Source organism: Salvelinus alpinus, chromosome 28, assembly GCF_045679555.1.
Source record: "Salvelinus alpinus chromosome 28, SLU_Salpinus.1, whole genome shotgun sequence".
Classification (NCBI taxonomy): Eukaryota; Metazoa; Chordata; class Actinopteri; order Salmoniformes; family Salmonidae; genus Salvelinus; species Salvelinus alpinus.
Genome location: NC_092113.1, coordinates 29,537,032 through 29,555,999, shown reverse-complemented (window position 1 = coordinate 29,555,999; position 18,968 = coordinate 29,537,032). Strand labels below are relative to the sequence as shown.

The following is an 18,968-nucleotide window of genomic DNA, read 5'->3' as shown; positions in this document are numbered from 1 at the left end:
GTCTAAACTACTACAATAAAAAAAATTGTAAAAATAAAGAAAAACCCTTGAATGAGTAGGTGTTATAAAACTTTTGACCGGTAGTGTATATTTACAGTATATACTGTATATATCTCTCTCTCTATCCTTATTTTCTTCTCTCTCTCTCTTTCTTTAAACCCCCATCCTCCCTTCTCTCTCTTTCTCTATCTTAGTCCTCTCCTGGTTGTCTTAATCTCTGCCTGAGCCAGTTGTCTCCCAGAGACAGGAATGAGTCCCCAGATTGCTTGTCCAATAAGGCTCTAAAGAGAGGGCTTTGTTTACAAACGGCCCTGGGGACAGTGGCTTGCTGTGCAATTCAATTCAGTCCACTGTGGGACTGGGGTTTCAATCTCATCAAGGAGACTGCTGAGCACAACCAGATGGCCATGGCAATAGAGAGATGTATGGAGTGCTTGCCGGAAGCAGTTTTCCCTCAGTATAGTGAAATTAACTTAAAATGATTTTGAAAAGTGACTGTTGGACGGTTTTCATCAAAAGCTTGATTTACTAAATGGTCAATAAAAACAGCTCGCCATGAACTTCACTGCAGAGAGATGTATTGATGGATGCCTGTGGAGAGAAGAATATGAGCAGAAAATAGCAAAGCACTTTCAATCACAGTAGTGGAGCTGGCATATTGACTTGACAGCCACAGCATTTCTCTGGAATCAAAATCCAAGAGGGACCTCAGTCTGTGACTAATCACTCATGGACAGACTACGTAAGCATAAATGGTACCATATATCTGTCATGATAAAACGGGATGCGTGAGATAACAAGCAGCATTGTTCCTGTGCTCAGGACATATCACGATTTCGCAAGTATTAGCATTTTTTTTTATTTTGGAAGGGGAGGGGACATTTGGCCCATAGACTTGCCCGTAACTTGCAAAGAGAGTGGGAGGAGCTCTTCGTTACGGTTCCGCTCCTCGTTCTATCACTTCTTTTAACACCCAGAACTTAATTGAGCACCTGACCAATTACGCAAGACTTTAGTTATGGGTTAACCGAGATTAGTCTGTGACAGAAATATATACTACTTGGCCACGTCTGCCTTTTCTCTGACAGGTGTTTGCAGGAATTGCGTATTGTACCCTTCTATCAGTGTTATGGCTCATACTGAAACCTGCTTGTTGTCAAGGTGATACTGTACCATATTAGTCTAGTGTCCATTGTTTCCTACTAGATCCTCATCTGCCTCTTGTGCTGATTGAGGATGGAGACATGACACTGGAGGAGTATGATGAACACCTCACAGGGAAGAGTGACTACATCAAGGCCATGAAGAAGGACTCCAGTAATGAAAAGAAAGTGAGTGCTGCATCTGATCTGATGTGATCTGTGTCTTACCCAGTAGCCTTATTGAGTGACAAAGAGGCAGCTGTCTGAGAGGACTCATATAGATTAAAGAGGCTTTGTAAAATGGCAAGATGCTGCTTATAATTAGAGGAGACAAGCATATAGCATCATGAATATTCAATAACAACAGATAATGAGACCTCTCTTATAAGAAAAGATAGCAGTTTTGAAACTAAAGTAAAAGTGCAGTAACTGCAGTCGACTGTGGTATTTTGGATGCAGTAATTGCAGAATACTGCAAAATAAACTGTGTTATTTTCGACGCAGTACTTGAAGCATACTGCAAAATAAACTGTTATTTTGGACGCAGTACTTGAAGTATACTGCAGTTATACTGCGCGCTGACTACAGTTATTCTACAGTGTACAGCAGTCATACTGCACTCTGACTACAGTTATACAACAGTGTACTGCAGTTATACTGCACACTGACTACAGTTGTACTACAGTGTACTGCAGTTATTCTGAACATTAACTACAGTTATACTAGTGTACTGCAGTTATACTACAGTATACTGAAGGTATACTGCACACTAACTACAGTCATACTACAGTGTACTGCAGTTATACTGCACTCTGACTGCAATTTATTTTTCGTAAGGGCTGCGTATCCACACCTTTTGCCAGTTTTGTGTGATTTGTTAGACCTGGTTTGGCCTGTATTAGTAGTGCATTCCAGTATTCCTGTGTCCATTATTATTATATGAAAGCAATTTATTTATTTCAACCTCTCTGAGATCATTTTAAAACCACACATGAATGATACACATTGGAGTTACAGTATGTTGTTTGAATGGTGAGTTTATTATTTTTCTTGAGGTGAAATCGTGTCGGTACAGATTGTACCTTATTCTCCACATGTCTGAATGGCACTACGGTGGTAGATACAATTACATCCTTAAGTGACCAGTAGACCTCAATGGGAGGGAGAGAGAGGACACTTAGCCTAAAATGATGTGTGGGATTAAAAGGGGTTACTATGGAAACCACAAAAGGTCCTCAGTGTTCTGCTTGGAATTTCTACCTGCAAGAACACATGCACCAGTTGACTGAGTGTCCTTTCTCTTTCAAATCATTTGGGTGTCATTAAAAACAAATTCCCAACCGTAACTTCCTTGAATTGTACATTTCTATTTAAGAAGCATAGCTGAAATCAGCTTATCAAAAACGTTCCGTATGGAGAATATTTTAGTGTTAGATCTACGTATCTAATGGATCTTAGCATGAAGGAAACAGCTGTGTTGTAGTTTAGGGGAACGCTGCCTTGTAGAGCTATAGCTAATTTTAATAAAATTATAATTATTTTCTTATCAGATGTGATATGTAAGATATGTATAAAAAAATGACATGTACAAAGTCATTGCTGTATGTGAATATTGCTTTTATTCAAAGCTTGCATGATGTGATCTCATTCTCTTTCTTTAATACTGTTCTTACTGTATCCTCTGACCATGTTATCCTCTCACCATGTTATCCTCTCACCATGTTATGCTCTGACCATGTTATTGTCTGACCATGTTATCCTCTGACCATGTTATCCTCTGACCATGTTATCCTCTCACCATGTTATCCTCTCACCATGTTATGCTCTGACCATGTTATTGTCTGACCATGTTATCCTCTGACCATGTTATCCTCTGACCATGTTATCCTCTCACCATGTTATGCTCTGACCACATTATCCTCTCACCATGTTATCCTCTGACCATGTTATTCTCTGACCATGTTATCTTCTGGTCATGGTATCCTCTCACCATGTTATCCTCTGACCATGTGGCAAAGTGAAGGTGGATATCATTCGTAAGCGTCTCCACAAGGACATCCTCCACAACCCTGCGGTTATGCTCAACTTCTGCCCAGACCTCAAGTCCATGACCTCTGACCTGAGGAAGGTGCATGGAGAGTTCATCTTCCTCATCGACCGCAGTGGGAGCATGAGCGGGGTCAACATCAGCTGTGTCAAGGTACTGTCATGACTTCATAACACATTGAAAACCCATTCGTAATCTATTCTTAATAAGGGCATAAACATAATGAACTGAGTAGTTTCGCAAAACTAAACCTGGAGGATGGAGACTTATGGACAACTAAAGTAATGGAATGAATTATGAAGGAATAACATAGTTTACTAATTAGATATGTAAGATGTGCTATTAATGACTCAATGACTCACTGGTAATTTGATGGAAAGGTCAATGGAAACTCATCTCAGCTCAGCCTTTATTTCCAGTGCATCTGACTGTAATGTTACATGATTGGACTGGGCTGAGAGTGGTGATGTTTGACTAACCCCTGTTGGTCTGTCACGCACAGCAGGGAAGCGTGACTCATACTCAGAAATCTTCTGATTGGGGAGAGATGGGCATCCTCTCCCTCTGACACCCCAAAGCCTGACTTAAATCAAATTGTATTTGTCACATGAGCCGAATACAACAGGTGTAGACCTTACAGTGAAATGCTTACAAGCCCTTAACCAATGATGCAGTTTTAGGAAAATACCTAAAAAATAAAAAGTAAAAAAAAGTAAGAGATAAGATTTTTTTTTTTTTTAAGAGCAGCAGTAAATAACAATGGCGGGGCTATATACAGGGGGTACCGGTACAGAGTCAATGTGTCAATGTGCGGGTGCACCGGTGTCGAGGTATTTGAGATAAATATGTACATGCAGGTAGGGTTGTTAAAGTGGCTATGCATAGATAATAACAGAGAGTAGCAGCAGTGTAGTGGGGCGGTGCAAATAGTCTGGGTAGCCATTTGATTAGCTGTTCAGGAGTCTAATGGCTTGGGGGTAGAAGCTGTTTAGAAGCCTCTTGGACCTAGACTTGGCGCTCCGGTACCGCTTGCCGTGCGGTAGTAGAGAGAACAGTCTATGACTAGGGTGGCTGGAGTCTTTGACGATTTTTAGGGCCTTCCTCTGACACCGCCTGGTATAGAGGTCCTGGATGGCAGGAAGCTTGGCCCCGATGATGTACTGGGCCTTACGCACTACCCTCTGTAGTGCCTTGTGGTCAGAGGCCGAGCAGTTGCCATTCCAGGCAGTGATGCAGCCCGTCAGGATGCTCTCGGGTGCAGCTGTAAAATCTTTTGAGGATCTGAGGACCCATGACAAATCTTTTTACTCTCCTGAGGGGGGATCGATCTGACCTGACCTGGCCCAGCCAGTCCGATGATGATGAAATCATTTCTCCTCGGTTTCTTTGATCTGCCAGAAACTCCCCCAAAATGCCAGGCCCCAATTTGATAGCATCTTTGACTGAATATAAGGAGAAAGAGAGATTTCTATGACACCAAAATGCCAGTGACCCCAAAATGCTAGCGAGCACCAATTTGATAGCACCTTTGAAAATGGGAGAAAGAGCAGTGGAGATTTTCTATGACACAACGACTTGAAATTGACACGTTTCCTGTGAGCTGACTCTCTAATCAATCTCTGCAATAACATGCAGCAACAATCTCTGTATTGTTGCATGTCATGAAGAAAGTCCATTACATATAACAAGTGCTTCATACGTGCATGCTTTATGACAGAGAAAATGCCATTACTGTTACTCAATGGGTCAGAGGAGGATTGTAAAAGAAAGGAAATCATGTAATTTCTGTCAACTTTTTGTCATAGCAACACAGAAATGACAGGATTTACTTTCTCTTCACCATTATACACTGAGTGTAAATAAAACATGACATAGACTGACCAGGTGAATTCATATAAAAGCTATGATACCTTATTGATGTCACCTGTTAAATCCACTTCAATCAGTGTAGATGAAGGGGAGGAGATGGGTTTAAGAAGGATTTTTAAGCCTTGAGACAATTGAAACATGGATTGTGTAGGTGTGCCGTTCAGAGGGTAAATGGGCAAAACAGTATGCAGTATGAGAAAATTCAAAGTAGCCACCTGTCACGACATAATTGACCGACTCCCACCACGGTAAAGGAGGTGCAGCGGTTCTTAGTGTTTGCCAACTACTACCGGAGGTTTATCCAGCGTTTTGGTCAGGTGGCGGCTCCCATTACCTCACTGCTGAAGGGGGGCTCGGTGTGCTTGCAGTGATCAGCTGAGGCGGACAGGGCTTTTAGTCACCTGAGGGCTCTGTTTACCTCGGCTCCCGTGTTGGCCCATCCGGATCCCTCTTTGGCGTTCATAGTGGACGCGTCCAAGGCTGGGATAGGAGCGGTGCTCTCTCAGCGCTCGGGTACGCCACATAAGCTCCGCCCCTGTGCATTCTTCTCGAAGAAGCTCAGCCCGGCGGAGCGAAACTATGATGTGGGGGACCGGGAGCTGTTGGCTGTCGTCAAGGCCTTGAAGGCGTGGAGACATTGGCTTGAGGGGGCTAAACACCCTTTTCTCATCTGGATTGACCACCGCAATCTGGAGTACATCCGGGCGGTGAGGAGACTGAACCCTCGCCAGGCAAGGTTTTTCACCCGTTTTGTGTTTACCCTTTCCTACCGACCAGGCTCTCAGAACGTTAAGGCAGATGCATTGTCCCGGCTGTATGACACAGAGGAGCGGCCCATGGATCTCACTCCCATACTCCCGGCCTCTTGCCTGGTGGCACCGGTAGTGTGGGAGCTGGACGCGGACATTGAGCAGGCGTTGTGTAAAGAGCCCGCTCCCCTTCAGTGTCCGACTGGGCATCTGTACGTTCCGTCTGCTGTCCGCGACCGGCTGATCTATTGGGCCCATACGTCACCCTCCTCTGGTCATCCTGGTATCGGTGGGACGGTGCACTGTCTTAGTGGGAAGTACTGGTGGCCCACTTTAGCTAAGAACATGAGGGTTTATGTTTCCTCCTGCTCGGTGTGCGCCCAGTGCAAGGCTCCTAGACACCTGCCCAGAGGTAAGTTACAACCCTTACCCGTTCCACAACGGCCATGGTCGCAACTGTCGGTGGATTTCCTGACTGATCTTCCTCCTTCACAGGGTAACACCACGATCCTGGTCGTTGTGGATTGTTTTTCTAAGTTCTGTTGTCCCCTCCCGTTGCCCGGTCTCCCTACGGCCCTACAGACTGCGGAGGCTCTATTTACACACGTCTTCCGGCACTACGGGGTGCCTGAGGATATAGTGTCTGATCGGGGTCCCCAGTTCATGTTGAGGGTCTGGAAGGCGTTCATGGAACGTCTGGGGGTCTCGGTCAGCCTTACCTCAGGTTTTCACCCCGAGAGTAACGGGCAGTTGGAGAGAGTTAATCAGGATGTGGGTAGGTTTCTGCGGTCTCATTGCCAGGACCGGCCGGGGGAGTGGGCAGCGTTTGTGCCCTGGGCAGAGATGTCCCAGAACTCACTCCACCACTCCTCCACTAACCTTTCTCCCTTCCAGTGTGTATTGGGGTATCAGCCGGTTCTGGCTCCTTGGCATCAGAGTCAGGATGAGACTCCTGTGGTGGACGACTGGTTCCGGCGCGTGGAGGAAACATGGGAGGCCGCCCATGTCCACCTTCAGCGCGCCGTACTTCGCCAGAAAGTGGGCGCAGACCGTCACCACAGTGAGGACCGGGTCTGGCTCTCGACCCGAAACCTGCACCTCCGCCTGCCCTGTTGGAAGCTGGGTCCGCGGTTTGTGGGGCCATTTAAAGTCCTGAGGAGAGTGAACGAAGTATGTTACAGGTTACAGCTTCCCCCCAATTACCGCATTAACCCCTCGTTCCATGTGTCTCTCCTCAGGCCGGTGGTGGCTGGCCCGCTCCAGGAGTCTGAGGTACGGGAGGTTCCTCTGCCCGAGGGGGCCCCGGCATACTTTCGTTCATTCCATACTGGATTCGAGATGTCGGGCGAGGGGCCTTCAGTACCTCGTGGACTGGGAGGGGTATGGTCCGGAGGAGATATGCTGGGTTCCGGTGGAGGACGTGTTGGATCCTTCTATGCTGCGAGATTTCCACCGTCTCCATCCGGATTGCCCTGCGCCTCGCCCTCCGGGGCGTCCCCGAGGTCGGTGCCGACTTCCGCCGAAGTCGGTCCCTCTCCTTGTTCGGGCGGTGTTTGGCGGTCGACGTCACCGATCTTCTTGCCATCACTGATCCATTTTTTATTTTCCATTGGTTTTGTCTTGTCTTCCTTCACACCTGGTTCCAATCCCATCAATTACATGTTGTGTATTTAACCCTCTGTTTCCCCTCATGTCCTTGTCGGAGATAATTTTATTGTATGTGATTGTGCTAGTATGTGTTGGTGTGCGACGGGTTTTGTACCCACTTTGTTATTTTTTATATATTTTGGTTTTTGAAACGCTAATAGTCACTCGCTCTGAGACGTGAAGTAGTTGTTCCCCTTGGCTTTTTTGGCACGATGGGTAACGAAGCTTCGTGGGTGACTGTTGTCTGTGTGCAGAGGGTCCCTGGTTTAAGCCCAGGTAGGGGCGAGGAGAGGGACAGAAGCTATACTGTTACATTGATGCTGTTGACCCGGATCACTGGTTGCTGCGGAAAAGGAGGAGGTCAAAAGGGAGGTGAGTGTAGCCGATGTGAAATGGCTAGCTAGTTAGCGGTGGTGCGCGCTAATAGCGTTTCAATCGGTTACGTCACGCGCTCTGAGACCTTGAAGTAGTTGTTTCCCTTGCTCTGTAAGGGCCGTGGCTTTTGTGGCGCGATGGGTAACGATGCTTCGTGGGTGTCAGTTGTTGATGTGTGCAAAGGGTCCCTGGCGAGAAGAGCACTTATTAAACGACTCCGTTTATACCAAGTTCGTTCTCCTGAGCCTGACTTCCCTGCAGCCAACACACACCCATTAAACACCCCTTTGCCTTGATGACAGCTTTGCACACTCTTGGCATTCTCTCAACCAGCTTCACCTGGAATGCTTTTCCAACAGTCTTGAAGGAGTTCTCACATACGCTGAGCACTTGTTGACTGCTTTTCCTTCACTCTGCGGTCCACCTCATCCCAAACTATCTCAATTGATTGATAGATCTCCCGGGTGGCGCAGTGGTCTAGGGCACTGCATCGCAGTGCTAGCTGCGCCACCAGAGTCTCTGGGTTCGCGCCCAGGCTCTGTCGCAGCCGGCCGCAACCGGGAGATCCGTGGGGCGACGCACAATTGGCATAGCGTCGTCCGGGTTAGGGAGGGTTTGGCCGGTAGGGAGGGTTTGGCCGGTAGGGATATCCTTGTCTCAGTATGTAAAAAAAAAAATGTAATAAAAATGTATGCACTCTACTGTAAGTCGCTCTGGATAAGAGCGTCTGCTAAATGACTCAAATGTAAAATGTAAATGTAATTGGGTCATTGTGGAGGCCAGGTCATCTGATGCAGCACTCCATCCCTCTCCTTCTTGTTCAAATAGCCCTTACATAGCCTGGAGGTTTGTTGGGTGATTGTCCTGTTGAAAACAAATGATAGTCCCACTAAGCGCAAACCAGGTGGGATGGCGTATCACTGCAGAATGCTGTGGTAGCCATGCTGGTTAAGTGTGCCTTGAATTAAAAAAAAGAATCACTGACAGTGGCACCAGCAAAGCACCATCACACCTCCTCCTCCCTTCATCACGATTGGAACCACACATGCTGAGATCATCCTTTCACCTACTCTGCATCTCACAAAGACACGGCGGTTGGAACAAAAAATCTCAAATTTTGACTCATCAGATTTCCACCGGTCTAACATCCATTGCTCGTGTTTCTTTGCCCAAGCAAGTCTCTTCTTCTGATTGGTGTCCTTTAGTAGTGGTTTCTTTGCAGCAATTCGACCATGAAGGCCTGATTCACGCAGTCTCCTCTGAACAGTTGATGTTGAGATGTGTCTGTTACTTGAACTGTGTGAAGCATTTATTTGGGCTGCAATTTCTTGTAACTTTAATGAACTTATCCTCTGCAGCAGAGGTAACGCTGTGTCTTCTTTTCCTGTGGAGGTCCTCATGAGAGCCAGTTTCATCATAACGCTTGATGATTTTTGCGACTGCACTTGAAGAAACTTTCAGTTCTTGAAATGACCAATAAACTTTGATTAGATTTTTTTCAGTCATAAATAAATGAAACATTCACAAAGAAAAGGTATTAAATACACAATTTGGTGTAAAAAAACAACAACATAATACAGTGAAATATTATTACAGCCAAACTTGAAATAAATGGTTGTTATTGAGCATACTCTTTCTAATAATACACTGGCCCGTCCCTCTGTCACAAAGAGATAATAATAATAATAACACAATGGATTATGTTGCACTTCTCTAGTGCACCACAAAGATGCTCTCCAGTGTATAGTAACTAGCCTGCTGACAGAGAAGATGGAGATAAAGTTGTAATCTGGTCATACTGCCGCAGCCGAAAATGTTTAAAGGTCAAGAATGACACTTGCAGCCAGGTGAACAAGGCTGGTTGTTAGAGAGTGTCTTAAAGATTGACCGCCTTGTCTGCCTGTCTTGTTCTTTTTCCTTTTCATTTCCAGCTCTCTCCCTCTCTTTCCCTCTTTTCTCATTCTCCTCTCCTTCGTATTGACGTTGTGTTTCTATCATTTCTGTTATGTTCCCAGGATGCCATGGTGGTGATCCTGAAGAGCATTGTGCCTGCCAGCCTCTTCAACATCATCGGCTTTGGCTCCACATTCAAAACACTGTTTTCTACCAGTCAGAGCTATGATGAGGCAAGCAGAACATAGTGTTTCTTTTTTCAGGTCAATATTATTGAACTGCATGTCAGTGATAAAATCTCTATTAGTAAATGCTTCATCTTGCGTGACAGATTTCACAGCTACAGGTAGTACAGGTAGGGGTGACAGGTAGCATAGTGATTAAGAGCGGCGGGTCAGTAACCCAAAAAATAGCTGTTTCGAAAAATCTGTTGATGTGCCCTTGAGCAAGGCTCTTAACCCTAATTGCTCCAGTAAGTCGTTCTGGATAAGAGCGTCTGCTATATGACAAAAAGTTAAAAAAAAAAGTAAATGTAGTCGGAGTACGACTATAATTCACAGACACACTTGTCTGCCTCTGTTAGATGACTAAATGTTATTGTGTGTATTCTTATAATAAATGCTGCTATAATATGCTTCCCCCCTGTCTTTTCTCTGGGCAGCTACAAGTGTCTGTCACAAGAGACTCAAGACTAGTAAAATGCTTCTCTCCTGTCATCTCCATGCTTCAGGAAACAGTAACCATGGCTTGTGAGTACATCAGAAAGATCCGAGCTGACATGGGCGGCACCAACATCCTGGCACCACTCAACTGGATCCTGAGGCAGCCCATGCACGCGGGTCATCCACGCATACTCTTCCTGCTCACAGATGGGTCCGTCAGCAACACAGGGAAGGTCATCGAGCTGGTCCGCAGCCATGCCCGCTACACCAGGTTAACACACCATCAACTTACTTAACTTGTCTCCAATTGCTATGGACTACCGTATTCAAAATTATGGTATTTCCATGTAAAAGATCCCATGAGCACCAACATGTGAAGTTCATAGGAGCATATTAAAGTGGGTGTCAAATGAAAGCTAAGAGTCTATATTTTGGGGAAATTAAGATCCATTTTCCATCTTATGTAAAGGCTTTGATTTCTGGATAAACATACAGAAAAAGGGGTCTTAGATAACATCTACCAGAAAAAGTCTTAAAAGGTATTAGAAATTCTTCAAAATACAATAATGTTTAAGTAGAGATCCCTGCCCACTAATATCAACACAAATGTTTGCCATCTGTAAGTTTAAGAAACATTGCCTTGTGCCTTGAAATTCCGTTACCAAAAATCCACATATCTTTAAGATATTTTCTAATTTCTCTCCCTTGTGAGGTGGGAGGATAATGAAAGTTCACAGAAGTAACAAGTAATGATAGACATAATTATATTTAATGCTATCAATCTAGTTTATGAATTATTAAGTGATTAAAACTCGTAATTCCATTGCCAAATTGGTAACTGAATTACCCAAAAATCAGTAACGGAATTACTGCAACTGAATTGGCTACAATGGGAAATCATAATAATACTCACAGTTGGGTCTCCTGATACTGTCCTCCCTTCCACTGGCATACTGTTATGTTCAGCTCATAGGGTCTCCTGATACTGTCCTCCCTTCCACTGGCATACTGTTATGTTCAGCTCACAGGGTCTCCAGCTACTGTCCTCCATTCCACTGGCATACTGTTATGTTCAGCTCATAGGGTCTCCTGCTACTGTCCTCCATTTCACTGGCATACTGTTATGTTCAGCTCATAGGGTCTCCTGCTACTGTCCTCCATTTCACTGGCATACTGTTATGTTCAGCTCATAGTGTCTCCTGCTACTGTCCTCCATTCCACTGGCATACTGTTATGTTCAGCTCATAGTGTCTCCTGTTACTGTCCTCCATTCCACTGGTATACTGTTATGTTCAGCTCATAGTGTCTCCTGCTACTGTCCTCCATTCCACTGGCATACTGTTATGTTCAGCTCATAGTGTCTCCTGCTACTGTCCTCCCTTCCACTGGTATACTGTTATGTTCAGCTCATAGTGTCTCCTGCTACTGTCCTCCATTCCACTGGCATACTGTTATGTTCAGCTCATAGTGTCTCCTGCTACTGTCCTCCATTTCACTGGCATACTGTTATGTTCAGCTCATAGCTATTTTCTTTCTCTTTCTGTTGTCTGCTGGTCAAACCAAGTGTGTTAAAACAGTCTGACCCACTGAGCACCAACCGACAAGTAGTTGTAATTTGGTCAGTCCATAGATTAATTGATTACGATTGAACTGATTTAGTTACGTGCATTCGGAAAGTATTCAGACCCCTTGACTTTTTCCACATTTTGTTTAGGTTTACAGCCTTATTCTAAAATATATATATTTTTAAATGTCCTCATCAATCTACACACAATACCTAATACATTTTTGCAAATGTATTCTAATAAATAAAAAACAGAAATGTCACATTTACATTTAAGTATTCAGACCCTTTACCCAGTACTTTGAAGCACTGTTAAGAGAATTTTGTTCTCAATGTTCATAAACTGAACTTCAATTAAACTACTCTGTCTGTTACTAAGAATTTGTAAGGTTCTTATTGAAATGTAACAGACAGAGGACAGTCTACAATAGTCAGAATGTTTATTTACGAGAGCTCTGCTGTTCATATACAAAAACTTTCCTTTTATAATATTCTCTTAACCTACGCACATACATACACACTAATATTTGGATTCTCTCTTTTTCTCCTGGAGTCTCACCACAGTTTATTACCACTCAGCTGACAGAGTTATAGCCGGGTCGGTTCAAACATAGTTTAATGATCCACTTTGTTTTCTTTAGGCACACACATACCTTCCTCTCTTCCTAGGTACATGCTACATAACCTCTTTCTTATGAACTAACATTATTAACTTCTCACGAGTCACCAACCCTGATCCGGTAGCACCCCCCCCCCCCCCCCCCCACTGAGTAGCATAGCTAGCATAGCGTCACAAGTAACTTGTAGCATCTAAATATCATTAAATCACAAGTCCAAGACACCAGATGAAAGATACAGGTCTTGTGAATAAAGCCACCATTTCAGATTTTTAAAATGTTTTACAGGGAAGACACAATATGTAAATCTATTAGCTAACCACGTTAGCAAAGGACACGATTTTTTTACTCCCAATAGTTTTTTCCTGCGTCAGTAGCTATCACTAATTCGACTAAATAAAAATATATATAGCCACTAACCAAGAAACAACTTCATAAGATGACAGTCTGATAACATATTTATGGTATAGCATAGTTTTTTTTTTGAAAAATGTGCATTTTTCAGGTATAAATCACAGTTCTACATTGCAGCTGCAATCTGAAATAGTGCTGACCCAGCCAGAACAATTACAGAGACCAACGTCATATAACGAATTACTCATCTTAAAACATTTCAGAAAAATACACAGCGTACAGATATTGAAAGCCCAACATCTGGTGAATCCAAACAATATTTCAGATTTATTAAATGTTTTATAACGAAAACAAAATGTAGCGCTAAATTAGCATAGCTATACCAGGCAGATTCGGCTAGGCACCCACGGCCAGTTCACATGCACAACAGATATGATATAACATCGTAAATTGGGTCTTACTATGGCTGATCTTTCATCAGAATGTTGATCAAAGTGTCCTTTGTCAAGATGAGTCGTTGGTTCCGTTCAGAATTGTTCCTTTCCCACTCCATTTAGCACAGGTACTGGTCGAGTGGCACGGATCTCTCAAACGTAAATAAAATCAGACAACGGAACACCACAAAACTCCCGAAAAAATTCAAATAATCTGATTAAACTATATTGAAAAAACATATATTACGATGATATGGTCACATGTATCAAACAAAATTCGACACGGAGATAGTTTTCATCCATAACGCCAGCAAAACAGTACACAATCGCAGCTCCAACTCGTGCGAATCAGAAAACAGGAAGTTGTCGGTCACGCCAAAGAAATAGGTCTTATTTCACGTCAGTACCAGATAAACAAAGAATTTCTCCTCTGACGTCCTCTTGACACCCAGAGGAAGGCGAATGAAGTGTGTTTCTGGTCATAGGGGTCATGACCATATATAGGCAGAGCGTTGAAGCGAGCATAGACTTCTTGCATTCTACTTCTTGGTCAGGGAAAGTGCTGTCAAATGACTTGTGTATCACTCAGAGACATAATTGAAACGGTTTTAGAAACTAGAGATTGTTTTCTTTCCAATGGTATTATTTATATGCATATAGTAAGAGCAATAATTGAATAAGAGGCAGTTTAATCTGTAGAGCAAATTATGCTAATGGGAAAATAGCACCCCCTGTATTCTCAAGAAGTTAATCAATATAGAAAAACAGGGTAGAATTCAGTTAGTTATAGTTCTACGTTAAATGTATACATCATTTAGTCATTATTCATAAAAATCATAACAAGCACCTTTGGCAGAGATTACAGCCTCGAGACGTCTTGGGAATGGAAGGTTCTCCCATCTCCACAGAGGAACTCTGGAGCTCTGTCAGAGTGACCATCAGGTTCTTGGTCACCTCCCTGATGCAGTATTGTGTGTAGATTGAGGAGGATATTTAAAAATTGTATCCATGTTATTTCATAGTTTTGATGTCTTTGCTATTATTCTTCAATGTAGAAAATAGTCAAAATTAAGAAAAACCCATGAATGAGTAGGTGTGTCCAAACTTTATATATATATATATACAGTGCCTTGCAAAAGTATTCATCCCCCTTGGCGTTTTTCCTATTTTGTTGCATTACAACCTGTAATTTAATTTGATTTTTATTTGGATTTCATGCAATGAACATACACAAAATTTCCATTCATACAACGTGTTAGGTAAATTGCCACAGTAGATTTGTACAGAAGTCTGCTCAAAAAATGACTGTTGTTCCGATAATAATTCCAACCAGAGGGCGAAATAGTCTTGAAAAATATTGGCTGCAATCAAGACTAAAAGAAAATTTAGACATCCGTTAGAGAGCGGTAAATGACTGGCCAATGTTGTTTGCAATTGAGATCAGCTGTGCGGGTGATTTCAGAGCGTATTAATGGTTTAACAAGAGATCAGATGGCGATAATCTGGTGGCTTTCGATGGTTGCAATTAGCCCATTCAATATGATGGAGCCTGCTAATGCATGTCCTCTCTTGTTAATGATTATTTTGCTCACAGCATTTGCACAACAAGCCATTCAGACATGTAATCAAGGCTAGAGGATTGGAGGGAGCTTAAGTGCAAAACCTTGTTATTGCTCAGTAATCCTTTTAAAATGAAGCTTGGAAATATGCACCTAATATTTGCACACTTCTTGATATTATTAGGTGTGACTACAAAAAACTAAATCGGCGTTGGGTATGGTAAAGTCAAATCAACTCACTGTGTCAACAATGTCATATAGTGTTGGTAATAGTAATATTTTCAAACACTGCAACACGCTGACGCTCTGAACATGCCCCTACAGAATCAAAACACCAGCTGTTGATAGACCAAGAAAGGCAATAACACAGTACACTCTGCAGGGAATGGGATATTGTTTCACTTTGTTTGTTGCATCTGCAATCTCAGTCCGCAGTCATCCTCTCCTGAACTACTCCTGATTTAATGACTTTAAGTCTTCTCCTTTTTTAATGGATGAATGCCCCTAGATGATTGGATTAGATACACAGTGGTCCGGCCAATCCGTCCACGCGTCCAGATTGATTATCGCTCCACTCTCACAAATCAGCACACCCCCGGTCAGTGGACAGAGCAAATACTAATGAATCTCTGCTACCAGGGCTGCGTCCCAAATGGCACCCTATTCCGTACCTAGTGCACTACCTTTGACCAGAGCCATGGGCCCTGGTCAAAAGTAGGGCACTATAAGGAATAGGGTAGCAGTTGAGACATATCCCAGGAGTCTACGTCAGACATGTAGCTATGCTAAATGTTGCGTTTCCTTTTTAATCCCCACTGTTTGACCTCATCAAATATGCAGAGGAGCCATCGCTGGTGCATCTGCTGGTGTTGAGACGGAGATCATCTCAGCCATCTCTAATTCATCCTCAGTATGAGCTGTGAAGTGTAATTGACAAACCTAATGAGAAAACTGATGAGATACAACATTAGACTGGATGATGAAAATAGACCATCAGCCAAGTCTGACCATTTCTCTCTCTCTTTATCAATCTCTCTCTCTCTCTCTCTTTCTCTCTCCTTTTCAAGAATCTCACTCCCCAGGCACGTCTTGGCTTTCAAGACTGAAATACAATTTCCAATTTGGCATCATCTTAGTTTTCTGCTACGATGCGCAACAAATTACATTACTGATATAACCCAATACTTTGAGGGGGCTGTTTTGTAATATAGCATCACCTATATGTACCACCGGACCATCTCGATAGACATGCATTCCCTCACAGAGAAAGCCCTATCTGAGAGAAAAGGTGTGTGACTTTTATTAGGCTCAGATAGCTATAGATCTTTTCAGGTCTTTCTCTAAGCCTGAGCTGAGGAGATGTGTATCTTGTTTTGGCAGGTGCTACACTTTCGGCATCGGTCAGAGTGCTTGCAGGAGACTGGTGACTGGACTGGCTACTGTTTCCAAAGGAACGGCAGAGTTCTTGGCAGAAGGGGAGAGACTGCAGCCCAAGGTCTTAATTTCCAATGACATGTTTATCCTCCTCTTTGCGACAACCAGCTATTCTGAATGTCATAGAGGAGGGTCATTATGCAGTGGATGCAGAACTACTGTTACCAATTAACAATTCATTTTGTTGAGCAAAACACCCATTAGAATCAGTCTGCTTCACAGCATACTTTTGAAATAATTAATTATTCTATTCTCACAGGCTCACAGGCTTACAGGCTTGTTTTCTCATTACCGGTATGTAAAACTCAAGGCAACAGAGACATGCAGACATACAATGTCACAATTGTATTGTACAGGCAGAGGGTTTCTGGGTATGTCGTAATAATTTCAATAGATCTCTATTCTATGCCATCTGTAGTCTCACGAGCCCAGACGCGCAATGCTGTGTTTTTGCAATCCGTACTGAACTTCTATAACGCTGGAACTCAATGCTATGTTACCTGCATTTCTCTGTCTATATGCAGCAGGTAGCCTAGCGGTTAGAGTCTGAATGTGTGAAATAGGACAAATATATGTACCCACCAAATTATTATTAAGTCACTGAAAAACATAATAATAATTTCAATAGATCTCTCTTTCTATTCTATTTCAACTGTATATCTCTCTGTTTATATTCTCCCAGATGATCAAGTCTCTGAAGAAGACCATGGCCCCAGTGCTGAGTGACATTGCCATTAACTGGTTGTTCCCTGAGACCAAGGAAGTGTTGCTCTCCCCTGTAGGCTCCAGCTTCCTGTTCCCTGGGGACCGTCTGATTGGCTACAGTGTTGTCTGTGACACCACACGCTACCATCCCAACCCCAAGTCTGTAAGTAGGCCTACACCTTGACATAAAGTGGCTATGTAATATGTATTCATATAGTGTGTTTAACATATTGAGTCTTCTCACTCCTGAATGTGACTGTATATGTTCCCCTGTGTTTCAATTCAGTAGGTATTCTCTGGGCTCTATTTTCAGCTGACATTAAGGCGCACATTAGTTTGCAATTTCGTCACGTAAAAACTGCCGCACTGGCATTTTCCAGCCCAAACGCCAGGTTCAGCAATTTACCTGTCAAACATCAGCACGCTTGCGCCCAGATGGGAGGGGTGGAAATGTTTGAGGCGTGTCCTTAAAACATGATCCAAAGTGCTAATTTCAGGCAGCGTTGGTAGGGATATTTAAGACCAACCAAAAGCTTGTTTTAGCAGTAATGCAGTTGGTTATTGCATGAATTTTTACAGCGGAAACGCAGCCTATCCAGCAGTGACGCACACTGCCCAATATGTGATTTGGTGCCTGTATACTTGGTGTTAAAAAAATACTTAATTGAAAGGAGGGACTATGTTTGTTTTTTAATCAAATGAAATGGGGGAAAAACATTAGTGTTTTATGTTTCTACATTTTAGAACCATAAAACACTAATGTTTTTTCCCCATTTTATTTGATTAAAAACCAAACATAGCCTCCCCTTCTTTCAATTAAGTATTTTCTTATTTGTGTCCTGCCCGATGTAATCATGTAGACTAGTTAAGACCACCAGTAAAGTGTTTGGCTCGTCATGAGACTGCTTGGAAATAAATCTTAATCACCAAAGCTTTATTAAAATATGAAGTTTGAGATGAGCAAAACAGTGACTTGACATTTCCTTTTTATCTATGTATTGTAGGCATGCCTACATTATTTTATCTATGTATTGTAGGCATGCCTACATTATTTTATCTATGTATTGTAGGCATGCCTACATTATTTTAGCTATGTATTGTAGGCATGTCTACATTATTTTATCTATGTATTGTAGGCATGCCTACATTATTTTAGCTATGTATTGTAGGCATTGGCTACATTATTTTAGCTATGTATTGTAGGCATGTCTACATTATTTTATCTATGTATTGTAGGCATGCCTACATTATTTTAGCTACAGTGGGGAGAACAAGTATTTGATACACTGTCAATTTTGCAGGTTTTCCTACTTACAAAGCATGTAGAGGTCTGTACTTTTTATCATAGGTACACTTCAACTGTGAGAGATGGAATCTAAAACAAAAATCCAGAAAATCACATTGTATGATTTTTAAGTAATTAATTTGCATTTTATTGCATGACATAAGTATTTGATCACCTACCAACCAGTAAGAATTCCGGCTCTCACAGACCTGTTAGTTTTTCTTTGAGAAGCCCTCCTGTTCTCCACTCATTACCTGTATTAACTCCACCTGTTTGAACTCGTTACCTGTATAAAAGACACCTGTCCACACACTCAATCAAACAGACTCCAACCTCTCCACAATGGCCAAGACCAGAGAGCTGTGTAAGGACATCAGGGATAAAATTGTAGACCTGCACAAGGCTGGGATGGGCTACAGGACAATAGAAAAACAGCTTGGTGAGAAGGCAACAACTGTTGGCGCAATTATTAGAAAATGGAAGACGTTCAAGATGACGGTCAATCACCCTCGGTCTGGGGCTCCATGCAAGATCTCACCTCGTGGGGCATCAATGATCATGAAGAAGGTGAGGGATCAGCCCAGAACTACACGGCAGGACCTGGTCAATGACCTGAAGAGAGCTGGGACCAC

The 18,968-nt window shown here is 42.9% G+C and overlaps 1 protein-coding gene across 1 annotated transcript in view; it reads left to right on the top strand.

Annotated features, from left to right (window-relative positions):
* The window catches only part of vwa5b1 (von Willebrand factor A domain containing 5B1), a 68,538-nt gene that overhangs the window by 7,882 nt on the left and 41,688 nt on the right, over window positions 1-18,968 (top strand). The window contains exons 7-12 of the mRNA XM_071372666.1: window positions 1,207-1,331; window positions 3,166-3,342; window positions 9,845-9,955; window positions 10,453-10,655; window positions 16,293-16,407; window positions 17,029-17,214. Coding sequence (XP_071228767.1) covers window positions 1,207-1,331; window positions 3,166-3,342; window positions 9,845-9,955; window positions 10,453-10,655; window positions 16,293-16,407; window positions 17,029-17,214 — 917 coding nt within the window. The remainder of the gene's footprint in view (window positions 1-1,206; window positions 1,332-3,165; window positions 3,343-9,844; window positions 9,956-10,452; window positions 10,656-16,292; window positions 16,408-17,028; window positions 17,215-18,968) is intronic.